Consider the following 25,628-nt stretch of genomic DNA (forward strand, 5'->3'; position numbering starts at 1 on the left):
AATATACGAGTGCAATATTTTGTGACTTTTATAGAATCAGGGGGTCAGTGTGTATATATAAGCGCCCTGATAATGAGGGGATATGTATATAGCTATCACAAAACTTCAGTGTGGAGTCTCTGCAAAATAGGTAATATTCTTCATTAGTATGTAGATCATCTCATTAATCGTGAACATATGGATAAATATTGCACCTTAAAATATGCCAATGAGCCTCAGTACAATCCAAGGAGCCATAATAATTGTTTGCGCTAATGTACTAACTTTTTAATGCAAGGTATTTGCCATAGAACTAATTTGCATCCCGTTACCATGGGCAGTTAATGTGAGATAATGAATGGGTGATAATGACCCGTGTTATCTTGATTGAGTAGATTGGTCTTCTGTTTGAGGTTAAAACATGGCAACGTAAAGGTGGCTTCCTTACTTGCTGCACTGCAGTCCTGTCTAGTTCTCTGTCAGTTATTTAATCTGATGTGTATTCCACAAATCATATTTTGTTTGAATAAGTGATTTATGTTTTGCTTGTGAAACAAGTTTCCATGGTTACTAAGACTCTGCTTTGCGTATTGTATGTATGTATTCTAAGATTGGGAGGTGGTATCAGCATGGGGGTGGGCTCTTTTTTTGTTAGCCTTAGCTTACTTGACATTAAAGCAAATATTATGCTTTAATTATGTTTACTTACTCTGAATATATAGGGCAAATGTTAACATCAATGATCCAGACTCACCATTTTTAGATTCTATACGCTTTTGATTATCATTGAGTGAGCTCTTAGTTCAAATTAAAACGGGAAACAATTACAGTAGAGTCTCAATTATATGTAACCTGGACTGACAAATTGTTGGATAATTGAAAAGTTGGGGTAAAATAGAAGTATATTGAATGCATGTTTCAAAAGAAGAAGCAGTAAAAAAGAGTTTAAAACTTAACGTGCACAAGAATCTCTTACCTAGCACCGCTACCTTTTAGCTAAAAGTGATGCCGGAAAAGAGAAAGAGAAACATACACACATCTTAGTGACAGTGCTGTGATGTCACTGAGATATTCGGATAAGTACTACTACTACTACTTAACATTTCTAAAGCGCTACTAGGGTTACGCAGCGCTGTACAATTTACATAGAGGGACAGTCCCTGCTCAAAGAGCTTACAATCTAGAAGACAAGTGAACGGTCAAATTGGGGCAGTCTGGATTTACTGAACGGTAAGAGTTAGGTGCCGAACACAGCAATGAAGAGGTGGGTTTTAAGCAGAGACTTGAAGATGGGCAGGGAGGGGGCTTGGATAAGCGAGACACTACTCTACTGTATGTTGTTGATACCTCATATTATTAGTACAACAGTTTTATTTCCAAGGACCGTATTTGCTTGAATGGACTCTATTTCTGTAAAGAATCATTATAGATTGTAACGTTATAGTCATTTTATTAGAACTTCTTAAGAATTCTCAGAAGAGGATGATGTATATGAACATACAGGGATTTTAGGCCTCTGTTTACTAAATTGTGTTAAGGTTTTGTGATTAATTCACATTAAGAGAGTAATTTTGTAAAGCATTTTGGTTTAATTGCTGAAAAGGCTTTTATAAAATTGTATTTCCACATATACAAACGTGAAAAGTGTGTGCCTACTTTAATTTTGTAAAAGTCACCAAAAATTGTGCAATGAGCTAATTAGCAGCAATTGGCTTTTTTACAAGCAATTATTGGCACTAATTCAATTTAATTGGCATTTACATGTGATCTGAAAAAGGGGGTGAGGAAATGGGAGGGGCTTGGGCAGAACGGGGCATTTCTAAAATTAACGCACGTTGTTATAGAATAACGGGAGTTCATGCCTAATTTAGGTGTGTATATTTGCACCATGTTTCAGTTGGTGGACATGGTCATACCTAAAGTTAGGCATGATTCCCGGGCATAAGCGCTGTTCCATGACCTGTGCCTAACTTTAAGCGCAGCTTATAAAATAGTGCTTTTTTTTTCGGCACCAGTTTTTTTGGTGCCATATAGAGAATGTAGCCTTCTGTGTGTAGGCATTCCCAGGGGGTATAGTTTGGGTGGAGCAGAGGCTGAGTTGCGATGTGTGCATGTATATTATAAAATATATATCATAGAGCATGCACACACTTTAACACCTTCTTTGGACAGACTGCCTCTGGGAGTTATTTTATAAAGGCATACAGACATCTATCAAATCAATTCTTGTATACCGCTAATATCCCCTTTCCAGGGTTCAGTGCGGTTTACATTCTAGGTGAGACAAAAGCCGATAATGTTAGTGTGAAGTATGAGAACAATTATGTTTCTTTTATAAAATACTAGTAAAAAAGGCCCATTTCTGACACAAATAAAACGGGCGCTAGCAAGGTTTTCCTCGGCTCCCCTGCAGCCACCCATGTCCAGTGACCCTCCTCTCCCCCTGCGCCCACTGCAGCCAGCCTTGTCCAGCGACCCTCCTCTCTCCCCTGCCCCCATCCAGCCACCCATGTTCAGCGACCCTCCTCTCTCCCCTGCCCCCCTCCTGCCACCCATGTCGTGACCCTCCTCTCTCCCATCCCCCCTCCAGCCACCCATGTCCAGCGACCCTCCTCTCTCCCCTGCCCCCCCCTTCCAGCCACCCATGTCCAGCGACCCTCCTGTGGACATGGATCAGCTGTGAGGCATGTTTTTTTCCCCCCCCCCCGGGTTCTGAAGTTGACATCATAATGGCTACGGTGATGTCAGCCTGATCTACGGAGCCTAGCAGACCAACTCGGAATGAGCCACGGTCCCAGGCAAGTCAGAACGTTGGAGGTGAGAATTATTACATAGGATACTTCAAACAGTTTCTGTTTTGGACTCAGGCATTGTGTTATAAAGTTTAAACTCTAATTGCAGAGGTTAACTTATATGCATACTTTAGTGTTTTCAAAAGTTTGCACATGCACAGGCTTATTTTCAAAGCACTTTGGGAGGCTAAGTTCCATAGGTTTCTATGGAACTTTGGGAGGCTAAGTGCTTTGAAAATATGCCTCCAAGTCTCTTGAAAATGTTGTGCATGCTATGTAACTACTGTAATGTATTTATTTTAATTAGTTCATTGTAAGCTGCTTTGGGGCTGCAAAACTGTGGCAAAAGGCGGGGTATAAATGACCTGAAATAAATAATTGTGTGCTGTACTGTCCATGGTGTAATATTCACATGCTTGTTGAACAAGTTAGGCAGCCTTGTTAACACAGTGATCCTTTTTGTGTCCTGTTCACAGTCAGTTTTCAGCACATTATCAGTGGGTCCATGAGGATCCTGCTAAGAATTTTATTTTTTAAATCATTTATATACAGCATGTGCTCTGGAAAGTACACTTCATTAGTTTTGTATCTTATTTAAAGAAAAATATTTTGTCAGAAAAGTGACATACAGTTACTAATAATCAGACCTTAGAGGATTTTTTTTAAATCTTGCAAGGCTAATCCAGGTGTGGGTTCTTAGCTGCAGGTGGTTGGTCTTTTACAGGTGGCAGTTTTATTGGTTGTCAGATGATGCCATTGGGCTTTGAGCCTTGTAATATACAAAAATCCCAGAAATAGTAAGAGATATTTGCTCTTCCATTTGCTGTGGAACATTGAAAGAGAAATCATGTGAATGAGAATGTTCTATTGTCACAAAACTTTAATAGCATCCTATTAATGTAGTATCACAAGAAACTGAGAATGCAGATGAAAGCAGTCTGCCCAGTCACTGATGTACTCCTTTTGAAGATGCTTCATAGAAGACCACACACATTTCATTATCTCATTTTTCAGCCATCTGGATACTAACCCTTTGTAATTTCTCTGTGGGTTTGATGTATCATAGTGCATTCTGTCTTTTATAAAGTTTACCTAATATGTGATATGCTTTATGAGCTCATTCTGAAGGCTTACAAAAATGCAGATATATTGGTCTCATGTAATCTACTTACAGACACTGAGTGTGGCCCATATACAATATGAGTTTGATAAAAAGCGAATGCTACATACCTGTAGAAGGTATTCTCCGAGGACAGCAGGCTGATTGTTCTCACTGATGGGTGACGTCCACGGCAGCCCCTCCAATCGGAAACTTCACTAGCAAAGTCCTTTGCTAGCCCTCGCGCGCCCGCGCGCACCGCGCATGCGCGGCCGTCTTCCCGCCCGAAACCGGCTCGAGCCGGCCAGTCCAGTATGTAGCAAGACAATACACTTCAAGGGAAGACACAACTCCAAAGGGGAGGCGGGCGGGTTTGTGAGAACAATCAGCCTGCTGTCCTCGGAGAATACCTTCTACAGGTATGTAGCATTCGCTTTCTCCGAGGACAAGCAGGCTGCTTGTTCTCACTGATGGGGTATCCCTAGCCCCCAGGCTCACTCAAAACAACAACATTGGTCAATTGGGCCTCGCAACGGCGAGGACATAACTGAGATTGACCTAAAAAAATTTACCAACTAACTGAGAGTGTAGCCTGGAACAGAACAAACAGGGCCCTCGGGGGGTGGAGTTGGATCCTAAAGCCCAAACAGGTTCTGAAGAACTGACTGCCCGAACCGACTGTCACGTCGGGTATCCTGCTGCAGGCAGTAATGAGATGTGAATGTGTGGACAGATGACCACGTCGCAGCTTTGCAAATTTCCTCCATGGTGGCTGACTTCAAGTGGGCTACCGACGCTGCCATGGCTCTAACATTATGAGCCGTGACATGACCCTCAAGAGCCAGCCCAGCCTGGGCGTAAGTGAAGGAAATGCAATCTGCTAGCCAATTGGATATGGTGCGTTTCCCTACAGCCACTCCCCTCTTGTTGGGATCAAAAGAAACAAACAATTGGGCGGACTGTCTGTGGGGCTGTGTCCGCTCCAGATAGAAGGCCAATGCTCTCTTGCAGTCCAATGTGTGCAGCTGACGTTCAGCAGGGCAGGAATGAGGACGGGGAAAGAATGTTGGCAAGACAATTGACTGGTTCAGATGGAACTCCGACACAACCTTTGGCAGAAACTTAGGGTGAGTGCGGAGGACTACTCTGTTGTGATGAAATTTGGTGTAAGGGGCCTGGGCTACCAGGGCCTGAAGCTCACTGACTCTACGAGCCGAGGTAACTGCCACCAAGAAAATGACCTTCCAGGTCAAGTACTTCGGATGGCAGGAATTCAGTGGCTCGAAAGGAGGTTTCATCAGCTGGGTGAGAACGACATTGAGATCCCATGACACTGTAGGAGGCTTGACAGGGGGCTTTGACAAAAGCAAACCTCTCATGAAGCGAACAACTAAAGGCTGTCCTGAGATCGGCTTACCTTCCACTTGGTAATGGTATGCACTGATTGCACTAAGGTGAACCCTTACGGAGTTGGTCTTCAGACCAGACTCAGACAAGTGGAGAAGGTATTCAAGCAGGGTCTGTGTAGGACAAGAGCGAGGATCTAGGGCCTTGCTGTCACACCAGACGGCAAACCTCCTCCAATGAAAGAAGTAACTTCTCTTAGTGGAGTCTTTCCTGGAAGCAAGCAAGATGCGGGAGACACCCTCTGGCAGACCCAAAGAGGCAAAGTCTACGCCCTCAACATCCAGGCCGTGAGAGCCAGGGACTGGAGGTTGGGATGCAGCAGAGCCCCTTCGTCCTGCGTGATGAGGGTCGGAAAACACTCCAATCTCCACGGTTCTTCGGAGGATAACTCCAGAAGAAGGGGGAACCAGATCTGACGCGGCCAAAAGGGAGCAATCAGAATCATGGTGCCTCGGTCTTGCTTGAGTTTCAACAAAGTCTTCCCCACCAGAGGAATGGGAGGATAAGCATACAGCAGACCTTCCCCCCAATCCAGGAGGAAGGCATCCGACGCCAGTCTGCCGTGGGCCTGAAGCCTGGAACAGAACTGAGGGACCTTGTGGTTCACTTGAGATGCGAAGAGATCCACCAGGGGGGTGCCCCACGCCCGGAAGATCTGTCGCACCACACGGGAATTGAGCGACCACTCGTGAGGTTGCATAATCCTGCTCAACCTGTCGGCCAGACTGTTGTTTACGCCTGCCAGATATGTGGCTTGGAGCACCATGCCTTGACGGCGAGCCCAGAGCCACATGCTGACGGCTTCCTGACACAGGGGGCGAGATCCGGTGCCCCCCTGCTTGTTGACATAGTACATGGCAACCTGATTGTCTGTCTGAATTTGGATAATTTGGTGGGACAGCCGATCTCTGAAAGCCTTCAGAGCGTTCCAGATCGCTCGCAACTCCAGAAGATTGATCTGTAGATCGCTTTCTTGGAGGGACCACCTTCCTTGGGTGTGAAGCCCATCGACATGAGCTCCCCATCCCAGGAGAGACGCATCCGTGGTCAGCACTTTTTGAGGCTGAGGAATTTGGAAGGGACGTCCCAGAGTCAAATTGGAGCAAATCGTCCACCAATACAGGGATTCGAGAAAACTCGTGGACAGGTGGATCACGTCCTCTAGACCCCCGGCGGCCTGATACCACTGGGAGGCTAGGGTCCATTGAGCAGATCTCATGTGAAGGCGGGCCATGGGAGTCACATGAACTGTGGAAGCCATGTGGCCCAGCAATCTCAACATCTGCCGAGCTGTGATCTGCTGGGACGCTCGCACCCGCGAGACGAGGGACAACAAGTTGTTGGCCCTCGCCTCTGGGAGATAGGCGCGAGCCGTCCGAGAATCCAGCAGGGCTCCGATGAATTCGAGTTTCTGCACTGGGAGAAGATGGGACTTTGGGTAATTTATCACAAACCCCAGTAGCTCCAGGAGGCGAATAGTCATCTGCATGGACTGCAGGGCTCCTGCCTCGGATGTGTTCTTCACCAGCCAATCGTCGAGATATGGGAACACGTGCACCCCCAGCCTGCGAAGCGCCGCTGCTACCACAGCTAGGCACTTTGTGAACACCCTGGGCGCAGAGGCGAGCCCAAAGGGTAGCACACAGTACTGGAAGTGGCGTGCGCCCAGCTGAAATCGCAGATACTGTCTGTGAGCTGGCAGTATCGGGATGTGTGTGTAGGCATCCTTCAAGTCCAGAGAGCATAGCCAATCGTTTTGCTGAATCATGGGGAGAAGGGTGCCCAGGGAAAGCATCCTGAACTTTTCTTTTACGAGATATTTGTTCAGGGCCCTTAGGTCTAGGATGGGACGCATCCCCCCTGTTTTCTTTTCCACAAGGAAGTACCTGAAATAGAACCCCAGCCCTTCTTGCCCGGATGGCACGGGCTCGACCGCATTGGCGCTGAGAAGGGCGGAGAGTTCCTCTGCAAGTACCTGCTTGTGCTGGAAGCTGTAGGACTGAGCTCCCGGTGGACAATTTGGAGGTTGAGAGGCCAAATTGAGGGTGTATCCTTGCCGGACTATTTGGAGAACCCACTGATCGGAGGTTATAAGAGGCCACCTTTGGTGAAAAGCTTTCAACCTCCCTCCGACAGGCAGGTCGCCCGGCACTGACACTTGGATGTCGGCTATGCTCTGCTGGAGCCAGTCAAAAGCTCGCCCCTTGCTTTTGCTGGGGAGCCGCGGGGCCTTGCTGATTCGCACGCTGCTGACGAGAGCGAGCGCGCTGGGGCTTAGCCTGGGCCGCAGGCTGTCGGGAAGGAGGATTGTACCTACGCTTGCCAGAAGTATAGGGAACAGTCTTCCTTCCCCCGAAAAATCGTCTACCTGTAGAGGTAGAAGCTGAAGGCTGCCGGCGGGCGAACTTGTCGAATGCGGTGTCCCGCTGGTGGAGAGACTCTACCACCTGCTCGACTTTTTCGCCAAAAATGTTATCCGCACGGCAAGGCAAGTCCGTAATCCGCTGCTGGATTCTATTCTCCAGGTCGGCGGCACGCAGCCATGAGAGCCTGCGCATCACCACACCTTGAGCAGCGGCCCTGGACGCAACATCAAAAGTGTCATAAACTCCTCTGGCCAGGAATTTTCTGCACGCCTTCAGCTGCCTGACCACCTCCTGAAAAGGCTTGGCTTGCTCAGGGGGAAGAGCATCAACCAAGCCCGCCAACTGCCGCACATTATTCCGCATGTGTATGCTCGTGTAGAGCTGGTAAGACTGGATCTTGGACACGAGCATAGAGGAATGGTAGGCCTTCCTCCCAAAGGAGTCTAAGGTTCTAGCGTCCTTGCCCGGGGGCGCCGAAGCATGTTCCCTAGAACTCTTAGCCTTCTTTAGGGCCAAATCCACAACTCCAGAGTCATGAGGCAACTGAGTGCGCATCAGCTCTGGGTCCCCATGGATCCGGTACTGGGACTCGATCTTCTTGGGAATGTGGGGATTAGTTAATGGTTTGGTCCAGTTCGCAAGCAATGTCTTCTTCAGGACATGGTGCAAGGGAACAGTGGACGCTTCCTTAGGTGGAGAAGGATAGTCCAGGAGCTCAAACATTTCAGCCCTGGGCTCGTCCTCCACAACCACCGGGAAGGGGATGGCCGTAGACATCTCCCGGACAAAGGAGGCAAAAGACAGACTCTCGGGAGGAGAAAGCTGTCTCTCAGGAGAGGGAGTGGGATCAGACGGAAGACCCCCAGACTCCTCGTCAGAGAAATATCTGGGATCTTCCTCTTCCTCCCACGAGGCCTCACCCTCGGTGTCAGACACAAGTTCACGGACCTGTGTCTGCAACCTCGCCCTGCTCGACTCCGTGGAACCCCGTCCACGATGGGGGCGTCGAGAGGTAGACTCCCTCGCCCGCATCGGCGAAGCTCCCTCCGCCGACGTAGTCGGGGAGCCTTCCTGGGAGGTGGCCGCGGTCGGTACCGCACGCGGTACCGACGTCGGGGACCTCAACCTGGGCGATGGGCCAGCCGGCGCCACGCTCGACGGTACCGGTGGCGCAAGCACCGCCGGTACCGGAGGGGTAGGGCGCAACAGCTCTCCCAGAATCTCTGGGAGAACGGCCCGGAGGCTCTCGTTTAGAGCGGCTGCAGAGAAAGGCTGAGAGGTCGATGCAGGCGTCGACATCAGTACCTGTTCCGGGCGTGGAGGCTGTTCCGGGCTGTCCAGAGCGGAGCGCATCGACACCTCCTGAACAGAGGGTGAGCGGTCCCCTCGGTGCCGATGCCTGCTGGGTGCCGAATCCCTCGGCGACCCAGAGCTCTCGGTGCCGACACGGGGAGGAGACCGGTGTCGATGCTTCTTCGATTTCTTCCGAAGCATGTCACCGGAGCTCCCCGGCACCGACGAGGAGGACGTCGAATCCACCCGTCGCTTCCTCGGGGCCGAGACTGAAGAAGGTCGATCTCGGGGGGGCTGTACCGCAGGAGCCCTCAGGGTAGGCGGAGACCCACCCGAGGGCTCACCGCCACCAGCAGGGGAATGGACAGCCCTCACCTGCACTCCACCCGATGCACCACCGTCCGACGACATCAGCAGACGAGGTCCTGGTACCACCGACGTCGATGCAGCTATCCGATGTCTCGGCGCCGATGCAGAGGCCCGATGCCTCGATGCACTCGATGCAGGGGCGGCCGAGGAAGATGGTCTGGACGCTGACGACGTCGATGCACTCGAAGATCCCGGTGCCGATGCCGACGAAGAGCCCGAGAACAACACGTTCCACTGGGCTAGTCTCGCTACCTGAGTCCGCCTTTGAAGCAGGGAACACAGACTGCAGTTCTGAGGGCGGTGCTCGGCCCCCAGACACTGAAGACACGACGAGTGTCGATCAGTGAGCGAGATAACCCGGGCGCACTGGGTGCACTTCTTGAAGCCGCTGGAAGGCTTCGATGTCATGGGCGGAAAAATCACGCCGGCGAAATCAAAAGCCGAAATGGCGAAATTTGAAGCACCAAATTTAGAGGGAGAAAAAATCTCGACCGAGGCCGAAAAGAGGCCTACCCCGACGACGAAAGAAAACTTACCGGGGCAAAAAAGCTGGAAGTACGGGGAGGATTTACACGAAACCCGGCGGGGGGTTTCCGGAGCACTTCCCGACTAGGACAAAGCTTTCCCGAAGGAAAAAAAACACGTTCAAACAAATTGGACGCGCGAGGTCGACTTTCCGGGGCTCGACACGGCGAAAACACGACCGTACCGAGTGCGGACAAAAGAAGACTGGCCGGCTCGAGCCGGTTTCGGGCGGGAAGACGGCCGCGCATGCGCGGTGCGCGCGGGCGCGCGAGGGCTAGCAAAGGACTTTGCTAGTGAAGTTTCCGATTGGAGGGGCTGCCGTGGACGTCACCCATCAGTGAGAACAAGCAGCCTGCTTGTCCTCGGAGAACAACATTTATAGAATGAGTATGTCCATAGTTTGAAGAAAAGTATTCTCTGTTCATTTTTCCAGGTTCTCGTCTTTTCAGTCTATTTTACTTCTGAAATACAACAGCCAAGTATTTTGTTTCATGCTTTATAGTTACATTATTTTTAAAATGCCTGAAAAATCCCACTTCAGTATAACAATTTGTGCTACACGATATCCTTACAAAAGCATTTGCAGCATTCTATAATACTAGCTTTGGCTACAGTTGCCTGTAGAGTCTATGCCATTACATTCATTGCAGTCGATATGGACCAATTCCCATCTGGTCTGTTAAAGAATTTTGATCCAAGGGTTTTTCCATTTTTCTTTCTGGTCCTTCTCTTTGGAAACACTTCACACTGCCTGACTCAGAAACTGATCTATCCTGATTGGAAGAAATATGTGAATAAGTATGTATGTTAGCAGACAGCAGGGGCTAGGAGAAGGTCAAAGAATGGAAAGGTCTCTTGGATACTAAAACTGTTAAGGAGGAGTTCCCAGACAACATACGTATATATTAAAGATGGATGTGCTCCTGGAAACATAAAGGGGATAATTATGAATAGGTCACAGAAATGTAGACGTTAGAATACTGTGTTCTAAACATAAATTCTATATTGGTAATTACGTAATTTCTATAACAGAATGCTAGCAAAAGTCAGCTTTTACTTGGAGTTGTGGCCACTTATGCCATGCCAATGGCTGGTGTAATTGACCACAACTAAATGTTGCAATAACTGACAGTATTCTAGAATCTTGGCGTGTAAGTGCTGGGCACGCCTCTTACCCGCATGTGCTCCTCCCACATGCTTGCTCCCTTGCAATTATAGTATAGTTTTTCTTGCTTAGGGAACCTTTTGCTAAGGAGCGCCTAAAAGTGGCCTGCTCTGGTGTAGGTGCATGTTTTGGATGCACGCTGGTCCATTTCCTCAGTGCGCCTGGTAAAAAGGCGCCTTTTTTGTGCTGGAAAATGAACGTATGGCAAAATTAAAACCAGTGCACACCCATTTCTGGCCTGAGACCTTACCGCCTCCCACTGACTTAGCGGTAAGGTCTCACACGCTAACTGGGCGGTAAGCATTCAACTTGCGTCAACTGCTGATTACCGCCGGGTAAGTGCCATGCGATAGAAAATATTTTCTACCACGTATTTTGGGCGTGCACCAAAAATGGAATTACTGCCCGGGGCATGCGGTAGCTGGGTGGTAGTGCCAATTTGATGCGCATTGGGCATGCATTGGCGCCTACATGCCTTTGTAAAACGGCCCCTAAGTTTTACGTGAGTAACTGCAAATAGTGCCTATCAGCGCCGGTTAACTCCAATTATCAGTATTGGTTAAGCACCTAATTTGCCAATGAACTTATGCACCTAACTGGCACTATTCAATAACCTGTGAAGGCAATTTTGCATGCTAAGCTCGATAATGTGTGCACAAGATTCTAGAATGAGGTAACAGTTGACAAACAGAATGTTAGTTTTTATTTAAGCATATTTAAGTTCCAGATCTCGTTGTTGGAGCATGTGATAAAAACAGGTTTTAAGAACAGTTTGGACAAATTCCTGGAAGAAAAGTCTAGCAGTGCTGCTTGAACTTTTTTCTGGCCATGATCCCATGATTGTAGCAGTTGTGACCCCACCAAAGCATGTCATAATGATGTGCCTATTTAGTGCCCACCCATATTGCAACCCCAAACACAGTGTGCGTTGCCCCATTCAAGGTTGAAATCTACAGTTTTGACACACTGGTTTATAAACTGTCATTTGGGTAGGAAAGTTACTGTTTATCCCTGGGGGTTAGTAGCATGGAACTTTAATACTTTTTGGGATCCTGCAGGTACTGGTAACCTGGATTGGCTTCTGTTGGAAACAAGAATTCTGGGTTAGATGGATCTGTGGTCTGACCCAGTATGGCAATTCTTATGTAAGCAAATGTGAGTTCCACTTGAAGTTTTGAGAGATGAAGCCAAGTCATGAATTTAAAGAAAAAAAAATATGCATTTATTATTTAGATGAGTTTCATTGATTTTCTGTTAGTCTGTTTGATAGCAAAACGTACTGGAAAACACTTGCCAAACATTAACATTAATCATACATAAACCAGTTAAATCATTATTTTTCAAAATCAGTAAAATGTTTTTTTTTTCCAGCCACTCTACCAGGATGAACTGAATCTCAATTCTTGCCCATTTTTATGTTTAAAAGAATGGAACAGTCCCATTCCAGTTGATAGCTGCTCCTCTCCACTTGGTTCGGATGGTCATCTCCAATGAGGGAAATCGTTTCTCTATATCAGTTTCATCCCCATGATGCCTCCCTTCCCAGTAATGAGAATGAGTATCTGAAAGAAGAATACGCCATCAGAGTATGTGGTAATAGATGACACTGGGAGAGTAAATTAGATAGCGCAGCTAGGCTTCCATAATGGGGAAAATATAGTTATTGCTAAAATTACTCCATGTATGCTTTTCTACATCTGTGACACTTTTTATACTGGGGTAAAATCAGCACAGATATTTGATACATGTTCCCTACTATATTTAACATGATTATAGTTCCTTTTAATTTATGTATAGTGTATTCAGAATATATCTAAAGTGCAATGTTAAACTCTTTGACAAATGTATCACATATCTCTTAACTATGACCATTTCATTTCATGCACCTGTACCTGCAGTTTACAATCAATTTACATAACACATCCTACATTTACAACAGAGATATGTGCATGATCACTTACTGGAAAACCTTTTGCATACTGAAACCTTATTGACAAGGACCATCAAGTTTACTAAACTGCTTTAAAACTGGTTGTTGATATTGTAAGGAGGCCCTAGATAAGAGCCCCGTTTCCCCCAGGAAAAGTTCTAAAGGGGAGGGATCACAGTTCCCTAAGCACAGAGTTGTCCGTCATAGGAAAGAGGGGCCTATGAAGCTAGGAACAGTCCCAAGGAGGTTAGATTGAGAACAGGAGACAACATGACATCAAAAGGTTGAAGCCGGCGCAGCCCTGCTTCCCTCACGCAGCCGTCATCCTCGTACACCCAAAGCAAACAAACCTACCAGCTGCTGCATCCAAGTTGTTGTTTTTTTAATTGTTGGTATCATTTTTATTTGATCTCACTTACATTTTGAAAGATGCCGGCTTGTGCAACATATGAATGTACACAGAGGAAGTATCGGTTTCATCGGTTAGAATGCTAATTTGTTCTAAATCGTAATCAGTGTGTCATTTGGAGGGGTTGGTTATAGGGACTCCCTAGCAGGCATTGTATTCATTCATAGATGTTTTCACCTAGTAAAGGGCTACCAAAACAGACATCATATTATGAGAATCAGGTGCTCAACATTTAGAATTTCTATTTATAAGTACAAAGGTTTTTTTTAAACCTTAATTAGGTTGAAACCTGGGAGCATTTAATATCTTTTTTTCCTGTGTGTATATAAAAAAAAAGATGGTATGTGGGAACTTGCACCTTTTGTGGAATGCAGTGATGTATTATAAAAATGCACTTAATTTTCTTATTACTACTATTGCAAACACAGATATTGAATAATGTGGGAAAAGCTTCCTTCATGCAGAAGTTCTGTCCAGAGTAAGTTTAAATGTGCCAACATTGTCCATTCTGTTGTATATATTTATTTCTTCTTCAAGTCAGTGTGGTTGTAAAAAGCATTTTCTAAAAAATCTTTGTCTTTCGGCTGTGTGTTTGTATATACATGAGTGTGATTTTATTAGGAAGGCAAACAATACACCACCAAAATACAGTATCCAGCAGCACACTATTAGCCGTCGGGTTCATACAAAGATAATTATGTTCAGTGGAAAATAAATATGTTGGCTGCCAGCTATGTGAATATTCCATCAATGTTTCATTATTGCTACCAAGTCTTACATATTATGGGCACTTGCTTTAAACTTTGATTGTTTTAATTAATTAATCCAGACCTTACATGCACATGATACTGCTTGTTAAACCCAAAAGTGAAACCTAAGGGTGGTTAAACAATTTGGAATAAACTGTGTTGTGCTGTAGAAGTTGTTTACTTTTGCAATGTGTGTATGGATGCCTGTTCCGGTGTGTGCATGTGATAATGTTTGAATAACTGTCTATACATATGGCTATGATTTCTGAACATGTGACATCATTAAAAGGACAGACATTTGAATTCTCAGCTGGGTATGTATGGCAATGTTATCTTTGTTAAATGTTTCAGACATAGCCATTGACTTGCTCCTATGATGTTACTGAATTCTACTATTCTGTCTCACTGTATTTTCAAATGTAAGCCACATTGAACCCAAATTTGCTTTGAATAATGTGGGATATAAATGCTTTATCCTCCACCTTTTCAGGTACTGCCTATCCAACTGGATCATGATGGCACAAGGAAAGCAAGTTTGGTCCAGTGAAGACTAACTCAAAAGAACCTGTTCTCTAGCTCGGCTCTAGTATTATTATATTGAAAATGTGACCATACTATGCCTTTGTGGTTATGTTCCACTTATAAGTTAAACGATTAACTGTCTTTCTTGAAAGGATTATATAACCTATGCATGACTAGGAACATAAACACATATTTATATATGCAATATCACAATTCCTCATGTACAGCCACAAAACAACCTTTTAGAGTAGATAGTGTTCACAACAAGCTCCTTTTATTATCGATCAGATAGGAGAGAGAAGAGTTTTCGGTTTTGGCACAGTATAAGTCATCACAAGAACAAAATATAAGAAAACCAATGGATTGCATTAGGGGCTTATAGCCCAATTAGTTATGTTTAAACAAAAGAGATCTGCAAGAAGATGTGATTCCATGAGCCACAATGAAAGGCGAGTTTATTTTTACTTCCATTTAATTTCAGTATATTCCATCTTTATAATACCAGGCTTCCCAAGGCAGATTACAACAACAGTAATCTCATCAGGAAACAGGATATCCTCACTGAGATTTGGCCATGTATTACTGTATTCTATAGAACAGTGTAGAAAAATGAGTACAAAATACAGAGTTTATTACTGCTGTTTCTACCAGCTACAATAATTTTTAAGCTGTTTTAGTGATATTCAATTTTATTTCATGATATTTATATCTAGAAGTTTTCAAATAAAAAAAAAAGCTGTCAAATAAATAAAATAAAATCCCTTATCCTCCACTTTTTAAGGCACTGCCTATCCAACTGGAACAGCTTTAGACTTTTTAACAAATTTACCATGCATAGGCAGTCCATTATTTTTTTAATAAGCTTTTGCTATTTTCAATGGCGTTGGCCATTGTTTTGGGTGAACTAAAATGGCGGCAAGCTCTGCCTACTGTCTACTGTCTTCAGCCCCCATAATGGGCTCACGCCATCTCCTGTTTTCAATTTAACCTCCTTGAACAGTCCCTAGGCTAACTAGAGAGGAGGAAGTCGAGGGGCGGGATAAATATCAGGAGGAGGAAGAGACAGATACTATGGAGTTGGAGCTTACAAACCTTCAGGCTGAGGAGGGCCCAGCAGAAATGGAGGTGGAAGGAGCCAGCCCATTGGTACACACACAGCAGAGGAAAGCATATTTTTGATCCTTTACCTTTTCTCTACTTTGACATACATTTTTTTGTATAAGCCTTTTAAGTTTGTTTATGGAAGCAGCAGGTGGGTCAGTGTGAGAAAGTAAACACTGATAGGGAGGTGGCTGCCAAGCCCTGGTGGAGGTAGGAAAGCGCCAAGACTGTACTTTTCCTTTTTTGGACTGTGATATTACTTGCACTATTTGAGGCAGATTTTGAAGTTAATCGGACTAGTCAAGAGGAACCTGGAAGTAGGGATCAAGGAAATTGGGAGTAAAAGCCTTTTGACCAGGCAAAATAAAGGGGGGGGGGGGGGTGGATTTGCCCAGAATAAAGGGGACTTATGAAAGGGAAAGGCCCTGACCTCCCCGAGATCCCGAAAGTGGAGAGAAGAAAGAGGGAAAGGCTTTGCCTTGCACCAGTGCCCCTTTTACCGCAGCAGGTAAAAAGGCTGACCAAAGAAATGTTCGTGCAGTAAGTTTGCACATGTCTCTTGGCCATTTTGGGGGGGGGGGGGGGGAGGAGAGCACTTATCGCCACCCATTGAGGTGGCGGTAAAGGCTTCCGCACTAACCTGGCGGTAACTGGGCAACGATTACCGCCGGGTAACCCCCTGCGGAAATATTTTTAAATATTTCCGCTAGCACTGGATATGGTGCACACTGGGGGTGGAACTACCGCCGGCACCAATGTTGGGCTGGCGGTAGTTCTGGGTTGCCATGCGGCAACCCTTTAGTAAAAGGGCACGCAAGTGTTCTCTCATAACCCTCACAGTCACCCTGGTGTAAGGAAAATGCTTAAATAGCTGTGAATGACACGGCCCTATGACTCTAACATGCCTGTTAGTCATTACTGAAACTTTTGGACTACTTTGTTAAATCTTGGGCCTTCAGAAAATCTGGTGAAGATCACTCTATTTGTAGAGCCCTGTCCCTTAATTTATGCCGGTTTATCTAATAGCCTCATCTGGGCTCTCTGCACCCTCTGATCCCTGTTCATGGTGGGTTGTTTTGCACATGCAAAACAGAAACACACTAATGTTAATTTCTATATAAATTAAAGCATAGGCTGAAATTAGACCTAGAAATTGAAGTACCTACCGATTGTAAGATGAATGGTTTTGTTCTGAGATTTTTGTCCATTATAGTAATAAAGATCAAAGAGATGTTCCACTTTCCAGTCGGATAAGAGTAACCTATTTGTGCTGAATAGGACACTGTATGTTCCATTGATGTTACACAGCCATATGGGTAATTTAGGGGTTTTCAGCATGCTTCCAACCTGAGGTATGAAAAGAAAGAATAGGCTAAAGTATATTTATCATCCTAAGGTGATAAGTGTAAAGTTGATTTAAAAACTGCAGGTTTTTATCCAGATATTCAGTGGTGGTATCTGGATTTCAGTTGGTCCTGAATATCTGTATGTAACCTGGCTACCAGCAGTTATCCAGATATTGACAATATTCAGACTGGAACCCAGATAATTAACTGCTGTCCTAACTTTATCCAGAAAGTTACCTGGTTAGTGGACTGAATATTGCTGCTAATTGGACTCTCCCCATGGACCACACAGGCACTACTGGGATAGTGCTGGAGTGGTTCTGAAGTATTTTCAATGGCATCCAGTGAGTGGCACTCTTCTGGGTCAGAGCCACTCCTATCTGGATAGGTACTGCTAAATATTGGGTCCTTTGTCATTGCTCTCAATGTTATGCACTGTGAAGTGTATCACAAGAATCTAGATGAAAAGATTAAAGCCTTGAGATCTTCTATCATAGAATAATATTCTAAAATTACTGTCTCATAAAAGTGATACAAGCTGTGTAACTCTTTTCTGGTGCCAAAGGACGAGTAATGCCTGGAAAGGGCAAATCTGAGAATATTGAAGGTCAATATAAAGTCACTTGGTTGAAATGGGGATGGAATATGGGAGTGGGGAGGTAGGAATTTTTTTTTTATTGTAATTAGAATTTTACAGATTTTGTCCCCATGAAAACAGATAGTTTTCTTTATTTTTAAATTGTAAAACTATATACGGACGAATTTCAAAGCCATTTAGTCTCATAAATAGCAATTTGCTTGGGCTGCTTGGCCTGTTTGAAAGTTGTCTCATTTCAGTGACAATTGTATTGGCTTATACAATGTACATACTGTTATACCCTCAGCATGAGTGAAGGGAAGTGTTCCAAAGGGTGGGCTCAGGAAATAACGTGTAGATTTGATTTTCGACTCAGTGTGCATTGTTTTCCAATCATGTTCTGTCTGCACAAAGAAACAGACAAGAAGACACAAGAAGAAAATTCCTCCGTGTGAATAAAGAATACCAGATACAACGAAGGTGATGAATGATGCTAGGTCCAACACCAAAGTGTAAAATCTGACTTCCGCTCAGAAGTCTCTATGAAACTGCCATTGCCCTTCAGCTGTTATACTGATTCGTTGATGCATGTCTGCTAGGCGTGCTGGAAAATATTTTTATTTTATGGCATGCGTGCGGTAATCGAGCAGTAATCGGCATTTTATGCGCGTAGACCATTACCACCCAGTTACCGCTTGAGACCTTACTGCTAGGGCAATGGCTGGTGCTAAGGTCTCAGTCCCAAAATGGATGCAATTTTCATTTTGCTGCACGTCCATTTTCGGCAAAAATTTAAAAAAAGGCATTTTATACAGGTTCGCTGAAAAATGATTCTGCGCTTACCCAAACCACGTGTCTACACTCTCGCAGGCCATTTTTCAGCGTGCCTTTGTAAAAGGGCCCCTAAATGCCAGAAGAGGTAAATAGGCTCTTCTGAGGACAGTTTTTTAAATACCAAGAGAAGCAGTATGTAAGCGATACTATAGGAGATAGAGAGCCAGTGGGCAGATTTCAGTAAGGGTGTAATATGGTCGAATTTCCCTTATTGATAACTCTGAGTTATGTATTTTGCACTAGCTGCAGCCAACAGATGTCTTTTCCCCATATATGTATGTTTCCATTGTAAAATGGGGAATACAAATGTAGATTTGTGGCCCACCCCCATCATGCCCCCTTGAAATCTTTGCATGGTGAGGATCTCCATGTGTAAACAGTAGCTTTCTGAAATCACCACTTGCATGTGTATGTGATCTACAAATGTAAAGGCTTCTAAAATAAGCCCCATAATCTCACAACATCTTTCTTTCTTTAGGGGTGGGGGACTTTAAAAGGTATCAACCTGCTAAAATGTTATTTACACTTAAAGGTGATTTTTTGGGTTTTTTTTTTTTTTTTTTTACTTGACAATGGTGCTTAAGTAAATGAATTCTCACCTGTGGCAGACTGCCATGCTCCATTTTCTCTCTGTTCCAGTGTAAATACCCCACATCACTGCGAGTAAGGACTCCATGCCGGGATTTCAGTGCCTCAGTTTCACTATCAAATTTCTGATCACCATTAAAGACATTTGGACTGGATCTACCTGTCAGCATCATATTTATCAGAGCCTGGAGGTGACAGAACACAACATTTATTAAGTGGACACTGCCCTCTCTGCAAAAATTGTTATGGTTCGTTCAGGGAAAAGAAAAATCTCTTTCATTTGGAAAGAATAGGATTAAAATTGAAACATTTTTTATTTGACTTCTGTTTTTCCTATCAAAAGGTTGCAAGCATTCTTTTTGGAGGCAAGATGGCATGTAGACACTGATAACTGATTTGTTTTGGTCCCACTTAGGATACTTGGAAATTGTCACAGTTTAAGCTTTTTCTTTTGGTAGGTAGTACAGTGTCTTGGATGATAAAGCTGAAGGGTGAGATTAGGGTCTACCCTTCTGGAGATCCAAGGACTCCAGTAGCAGGGATCTTGGATATATTTATGCTTCATCAGATTCCAGTGAGGTGGTTGGCCTGATGCACTTCCCTATTAACAATGGAGCAGATGTCCAGTCCAGATCTTTTCCTGCCATCCAATGCCTTTCACCCAGAGGAGGACCCATTTATGAAGATTACCAGCCCCATGGAATGTGAATTGGAAAAAAAATGTTTATTTTCCATTTCAGAAGGGGAATGAATGACTATGTCCAAAACGTTGGACAATCTGGAGTTAGACTTGCTACTTGAGATCTCCAGGCTTCAGAAATACTCCTATTTAGCAGTGCTGCACTGGAGGGATTAGGAGAGCATTTCCTTCATCCTTCAGTGGTTGGTGTCCTTCCTGCAAAACTAAAACTGGTAGGGGATTCTGGGTTTTGCAACAGCTTAAGAAGCAGATATCTGTGTTTCTAAAATGGTTGACTTAACTATTTATGTTCCAGTACATAAATGTCTAAGTTGCCATTTCATAACATAGCTGTTCATTTGCTGCCACGGAGATGTTTATGTTTCTGTGTTGCTCATTGATAATGTACACATCTATTTTTCTAAAATGGATGTTCATGCTGCACAGGCTTTACTAGTGAACTTTGGATTGCCTGACCTGGATGTCTTATTTGGAGGTCTTTTCTAAAATGCTGCTTCACGGGTCAATTCTACAAAGGGCACTAAAATTAGAGACCCAATATTCAGTCGGCAGCGGTCAGTGTTCTGCTGATTACCACTAGCATTAAACCCATATGCAGGCACTGACATCGAATTTCCAGGTTTCCAGAGCTGGCTAACCCATAGCTGGTGAAGTGCAATATTCAGCACTTAAGCGGCTATGGATTACTGAATAAAGACAGGACTGACTTTTATGCAGTTCTATTTATGCGGTTAACCTGGCCGGTTAAGTGCTGAATATCAGCACTTAACTGGCCAAGAGCTGATTCCACCCACGGAATGCCCCCCAAGATAACTGGTTTTCAGTTTAGTGCTAACCAGTTATTTTCAGCAGCATTAATTGGTGAAGTGCTGCTGAAAATTAGAGGTTAGCACCAAACAGGTTAACCAGCCAGGAGCTGTTTCTGGCAGGATATATCACTTTGAATATCGACCCCTAGGTGACAAAATCTGAGTGCTAAGTTAGTATTCTATAATAGAAAATGGCAGGCACAAATGTTTGCAACTAAATGTGGCACCACGTGCATGGAACTGACAGTATTCCATAAAGAGTTTGCTGGAATGGTCGAAACAACAATGACCCATCCATGCCTCTCTCGCGTGATCACCCCCTCTGGCAGCTACATGCTAGAGCACTTAGAGGTCCTTTTTCTAAGGCGCACAAGCATTTTTATCATGCGCTAAACGCCAGAGACACCTATAGGAATATATGGGTGTCTCTAGCGCACGCTAAAACTTAGTGCACGCTAAAAACGCTAACACACCTTTGTAAAAGAACCCCTCAGTGCACATAGGCACTATTCTGTAACTTGGTCCCTATCGCATGTACCTGCCACTTCTCCACCGTTTTTTTTTTTTGTTACATTTGTACCCCGCGCTTTCCCACTCATGGCAGGCTCAATGCGGCTTACATGGGGCAATGGAGGGTTAAGTGACTTGCCCAGAGTCACAAGGAGCTGCCTGTGCCAGAAGTGGGAATCGAACTCAGTTCCCCAGGACCAAAGTCCACCACCCTAACCACTATTTTGGTGCGTAATTGCCTATGGTATCACGGACCATATTGTGAATGTGTCTGGACTCCTGATGCAGGTGCATAAGCGTCGAAACATGGCAGCGATGTCGAGTTCCTTATTGTTCTTCAATAAAGATCTGGAATCTCATATGTCTCCCTCGTTGTTTGGATAGAGCCTACCTGTCCTACTCCCTTTTCCCTCACTTGGTCTTTATCTGCCATCATTTTTGTTTTTTGTGTTTCTAAATCTTCATGGTGGCAAAAGAATGATTGAGAAACAACTGTAGGGCAGCAGTGGATGAGAAACCAGGAAGAGTTCAGCTATCCTCCTACTATCTAGATTGAATGAGAAATGGAAATACTAAACGAGGGCTGGGGATCAGAGTGGAAAGAATGAAAGTTGGGAGGAGCCAGGATGAGAGTAGGGGTGGTGGAGGGGAAGACAAATATACTGAAGGAATCTCATGGCTGTATCTTCAGGCATATTATTCCTAATGCTACCTTCCTCATGCTTAGCAGTCTTATCAAATTTGTTATGTAACCTCTCTAGTGTGATCACCAGAATTTTTTCTTGTTTCTGTTGAAAACATTTGAGAAATACTTGATGTTCAGATGACATAAGTACATAAGTATTGCTATACTGGGACAGACCGAAGGTCCATCAAGCCCACCATCCTGTTTCCAACAATGGCCAATCCAGGTTACAAGTACCTGGCAAGATCCCAAAACAGTACAATACATTTTATGCTGCTTATCCTAGAAATAAGCAGTGGATTTTCCCGAAGTCCATTTTAATAATGGCTTATGCACTTTTCTTTTAGGAAGATATCCAAACCTTTTTAAAACCCTGCAAAGCTAACTGCTTTTACTACATTCTCTGGCAATAAATTCCAGAGTTTAATTACACACCAAGTGAAAAAATATTTTCTCGGATTCGTTTTAAATTTACTACTTTGTAGCTTCATTGCTTGCCCCCTGGTCCTAGTATTTTTGGAAAGAGTAAACAAGCGATTCATAGGAGCTTTGAAGACTGCTGTGACATATTTGTATTTGAGAAGTGACTGGCTCTGCCCCCCCCAAAAGATTCACATAGAGCACTAGAAAATGCATGCTTCCAACATAGATGACAAGTCATTAGTCTACTCCAAAACATGCCTCTCAGTCTGGAGGATCCCATTACAGAATTTTGGAGATGCATTCATACTCTGTAAGCTGCTAGAAGTTCATAGCTGAGATTGTAAAGGTTAGTTAGAAAATCAAAGCAAACAGTTGATGTATGTTCTAAATACTTCAATAAAAAATTGAAACATTAAAAAAAAAGAAAATCAAAGCAACCCACCTGTTTACAAATGAAGTTTCCAAGACTGCATTGTAGCAGATGTGATGTTGTGAAGTCTAAATCTTTTCGGAGCCTACATAAACCAGATTATTATTAAGTAATAAATTGTAGGACAAGTACAATGAAAGTATACCTAGGATGATAATGATACAGAAATATGCCTCAATGACAGTAATTTTCTTATGATATAACTAGAAGAAGAAAAAATTGTGGAAACCTATTATTATCCTACTTAGCCTTCTTTTAGCTATTCCAGAACATTCTGTTAAAAGAGTTCATCAGCTTAGAGTGAAAACCAGGCCATACTAAAATATTATTAATGTTGTATACCTTTTCTTTTGTTGATACAAAACAAACCACTAACACAAGAGTTTATTCAGTAGCCCAAAGAGGCTGATCCAGTTCTGCATTCACCTCACTGTGCACGGAGATGCAGTCTTACTTCCCATAAAGAAACCAGAACTATATCTCTCCGCATGCAGTGGGTTAAAACCAGTGCCCCAGTCTTCCATGATTCTACAAACTCCAGCCCTTGGAACTCACTATTTTCTGAAGAACTGCCATAGGAGACCTGGGCCTGGGTCAGGGCAGAAGCCACAATGACAACCTGAACACCTCTTCTCTTCCTCACTGTGCTCTGTGAGGATGAAGAAAAGGAGGGGATTGTAGAGGAAAGGATTTCAGGTCTGTGTGCGAATGATAGGATCAGAGAGAGAATGTGTGTATGAGCCAGGGGCGTAGCCAGATATCAAGGTGAGAGGGGGCCACAGCCGAAGGTGAGGGGGCACATTTTGGTCTGCTGCCCCCCCTCCGCCACCTCGCCGCTCCACTCACCGTTGCCTCTCTGCCCTGCTGCTCTCCACCCACTGCCGTTGCTGTACATCTTGGCTGGCGGAGGTCCCCATCCTCCACTAATGAAGCACTGCTGTCGCAAATACCTTGGCTGGTGGGGGTCCCCAACCCACACTAGCTGTTGCCTTAATCCAGTGCAGGTCTCTGATGCCGCGCCACCACCGCATTGTCTGCCGTGGTCTCTCTTCCCCTCACATCTGGCACGCTCCTTTTAGTGAAACTGAGCATGCTCAATTTCACTAAAAGGAGCATGCCGGACGTGACGGGAAGAGAGAGCAGGGCAGGCAATGCGGTGGCACCAGAGATCAGTGCTGGACGAAGGTTTCAGCTAGAGGGGGTTGGGGACCCCCGCCTGCCAAACCAGGGGGGCAGTGGTGTGCTGGAGCCGGCTCGCAAGAGCCGATTGTTAAATTTTTTAAGATCTTGCGAGCCGGTTGTTCAGCACAGCAAGCCAGTTCCAGTAAACGAGGTAAGAATGGCAGGAGGGCGCCACAAGCCATGCTTACCCCACTTACCTCACCTCCACCAGCCCACGTTTGCCTGCGCCCACCCCGCACCCCCCGGGGGGGTTAAATCTTTTTTATTACCTCTGTCGAAGCGGCCGCGTCACTGAAAGCCCTGCCCGTTTAAACCACGCAGGGTGGCACTGTGGCAGGAAGAAAAGGGGGGATGTTGGGGGTGAAAAGAGTGGGCAGGTGGATATGAATGGGAGGGGAGGATAGGGGTGAAGGAGAATCGCTGGACATGGATGGGAAGGGAAGGCAGGGGAGAGAGGAGAATCGCTGGGTATGGATGGACGGAGGGGGCAGGGGACAGAAGAGAATTGCTGGGTAAGGATGGATGGAGGGGTCAGGGGAGAGAAGAGAATTGCTGGGTATGGATGGATAGAGGGGGGCAGGGGAGAGGAGTTGCTGGACATGGGTGGATGGAGGGGAGGGCAGGGGAGAGAGGAGAGTTGCTGGACATGGGTGGATGGAGGGGAGGGCAGGGAGGGAGGAGAATTGCTGGGTATGGATGGATAGAGGGGGTAGGGGAGAGAAAAGAATTGCTTGATATGGATGGATGGATGGATGGAGGGCAGGGGAGAGGAGAGTTGCTTGAAATGGGTGGATGGAGGGCAGGGGAGAGGAGAGTTGCTTGAAATGGGTGGATGGAGGGCACGGGAGAGGAGAGTTGCTGGACATAGGTGGATGGAGGGGAGCGGAGAGGAGAGTTGCTTGAAATGGGTGGATGGAGGGCACGGGAGAGGAGAGTTGCTGGACATAGGTGGATGGAGGGGAGCGGAGAGGAGAGTTGCTGGACATGGGTGGATGGAGGGGAGGGCAGGGGAGGGCAGGGGAGGGAGGAGGGTTGCTGGACATGGATGGATGAAGGGGAAGGCAGGGAGAGAGGAGAATTGTTGGACATGGATGGAGGGGAAGACAGGAAGGAGATGAACATGGATGGAGGGGAGAGAGAAAAAATTCTGGACATGGATGGAGGGGATGGAAGGGAAGACATAAAGGAGATGAACATGGATGGAGGGGATGGAAGGGAAGACAGAAAGGAGATGAACATGGATGGAGGGGAATGAGAAGAAATTCTGGACATGGATGGAGGGGAAGGAAGACAGAGGAAGGAGATGAACATGGATGGAGGGGAGAGAGAAGAAATGCTGGACATGGATGGAGGAGAGGGAAGAGAGAGGAAGTGAGATGAACATGAATGGAGGGGAGAGAGGAGAAATGCTCGACATGGATGGAGGAGAGGGAAGAGAGAGGAAGTGAGATAAACATGAATGGAGGGGAGAGAGGAGAAATGCTCGACATGGATGGAGGGAGGAGAGGAAAAATGCTGGACATGGATGGAGGAGAGGGAATGGAGAGAAGAAATGCTGGACATGGATGGAGGGGAGGGAAGAGAGAGGAAGGAGATGAGATGAGGGAAAAGGAAGAGAGGAGAAAAACTGCACATAGATGGAGAAAATAGGCAGAAGCTGGATCCACTGGACAGTCAAGTCTGCGAAGGACTCAGCTTTTACTTACAGATGTAGGGCAAGGAAAGAAGAAGAAAGGAGGAAAGTAAAGAAATAAATGGAAAGGACGCCCTGGAAACGGAGTTAAGAGGACAGATAGCAGCAGAATCAGATACTGGGCCAGCATGATCAGAAAAACAAA

General features: G+C 45.3%; 1 protein-coding gene across 8 annotated transcripts in view; it reads right to left on the bottom strand.

Annotated features, from left to right (window-relative positions):
- Positions 1-12,218: 12,218 nt before the first annotated feature.
- The window catches only part of MINDY4B (MINDY family member 4B), an 80,560-nt gene continuing 67,150 nt past the window's right edge, over positions 12,219-25,628 (bottom strand). For all 8 annotated transcript variants that reach the window (XM_030215911.1, XM_030215907.1, XM_030215914.1 and 5 more), the window contains 4 exons: positions 22,621-22,693; positions 19,063-19,236; positions 16,873-17,053; positions 12,219-12,557 (listed from right to left, as the gene is read on the bottom strand). In XM_030215911.1, coding sequence (XP_030071771.1) covers positions 12,415-12,557; positions 16,873-17,053; positions 19,063-19,236; positions 22,621-22,693 — 571 coding nt within the window. In that variant the 3' untranslated portion in view covers positions 12,219-12,414. The remainder of the gene's footprint in view (positions 12,558-16,872; positions 17,054-19,062; positions 19,237-22,620; positions 22,694-25,628) is intronic.

The sequence above is a fragment of the Microcaecilia unicolor genome, chromosome 10, assembly GCF_901765095.1.
Source record: "Microcaecilia unicolor chromosome 10, aMicUni1.1, whole genome shotgun sequence".
Taxonomy (NCBI): Eukaryota; Metazoa; Chordata; class Amphibia; order Gymnophiona; family Siphonopidae; genus Microcaecilia; species Microcaecilia unicolor.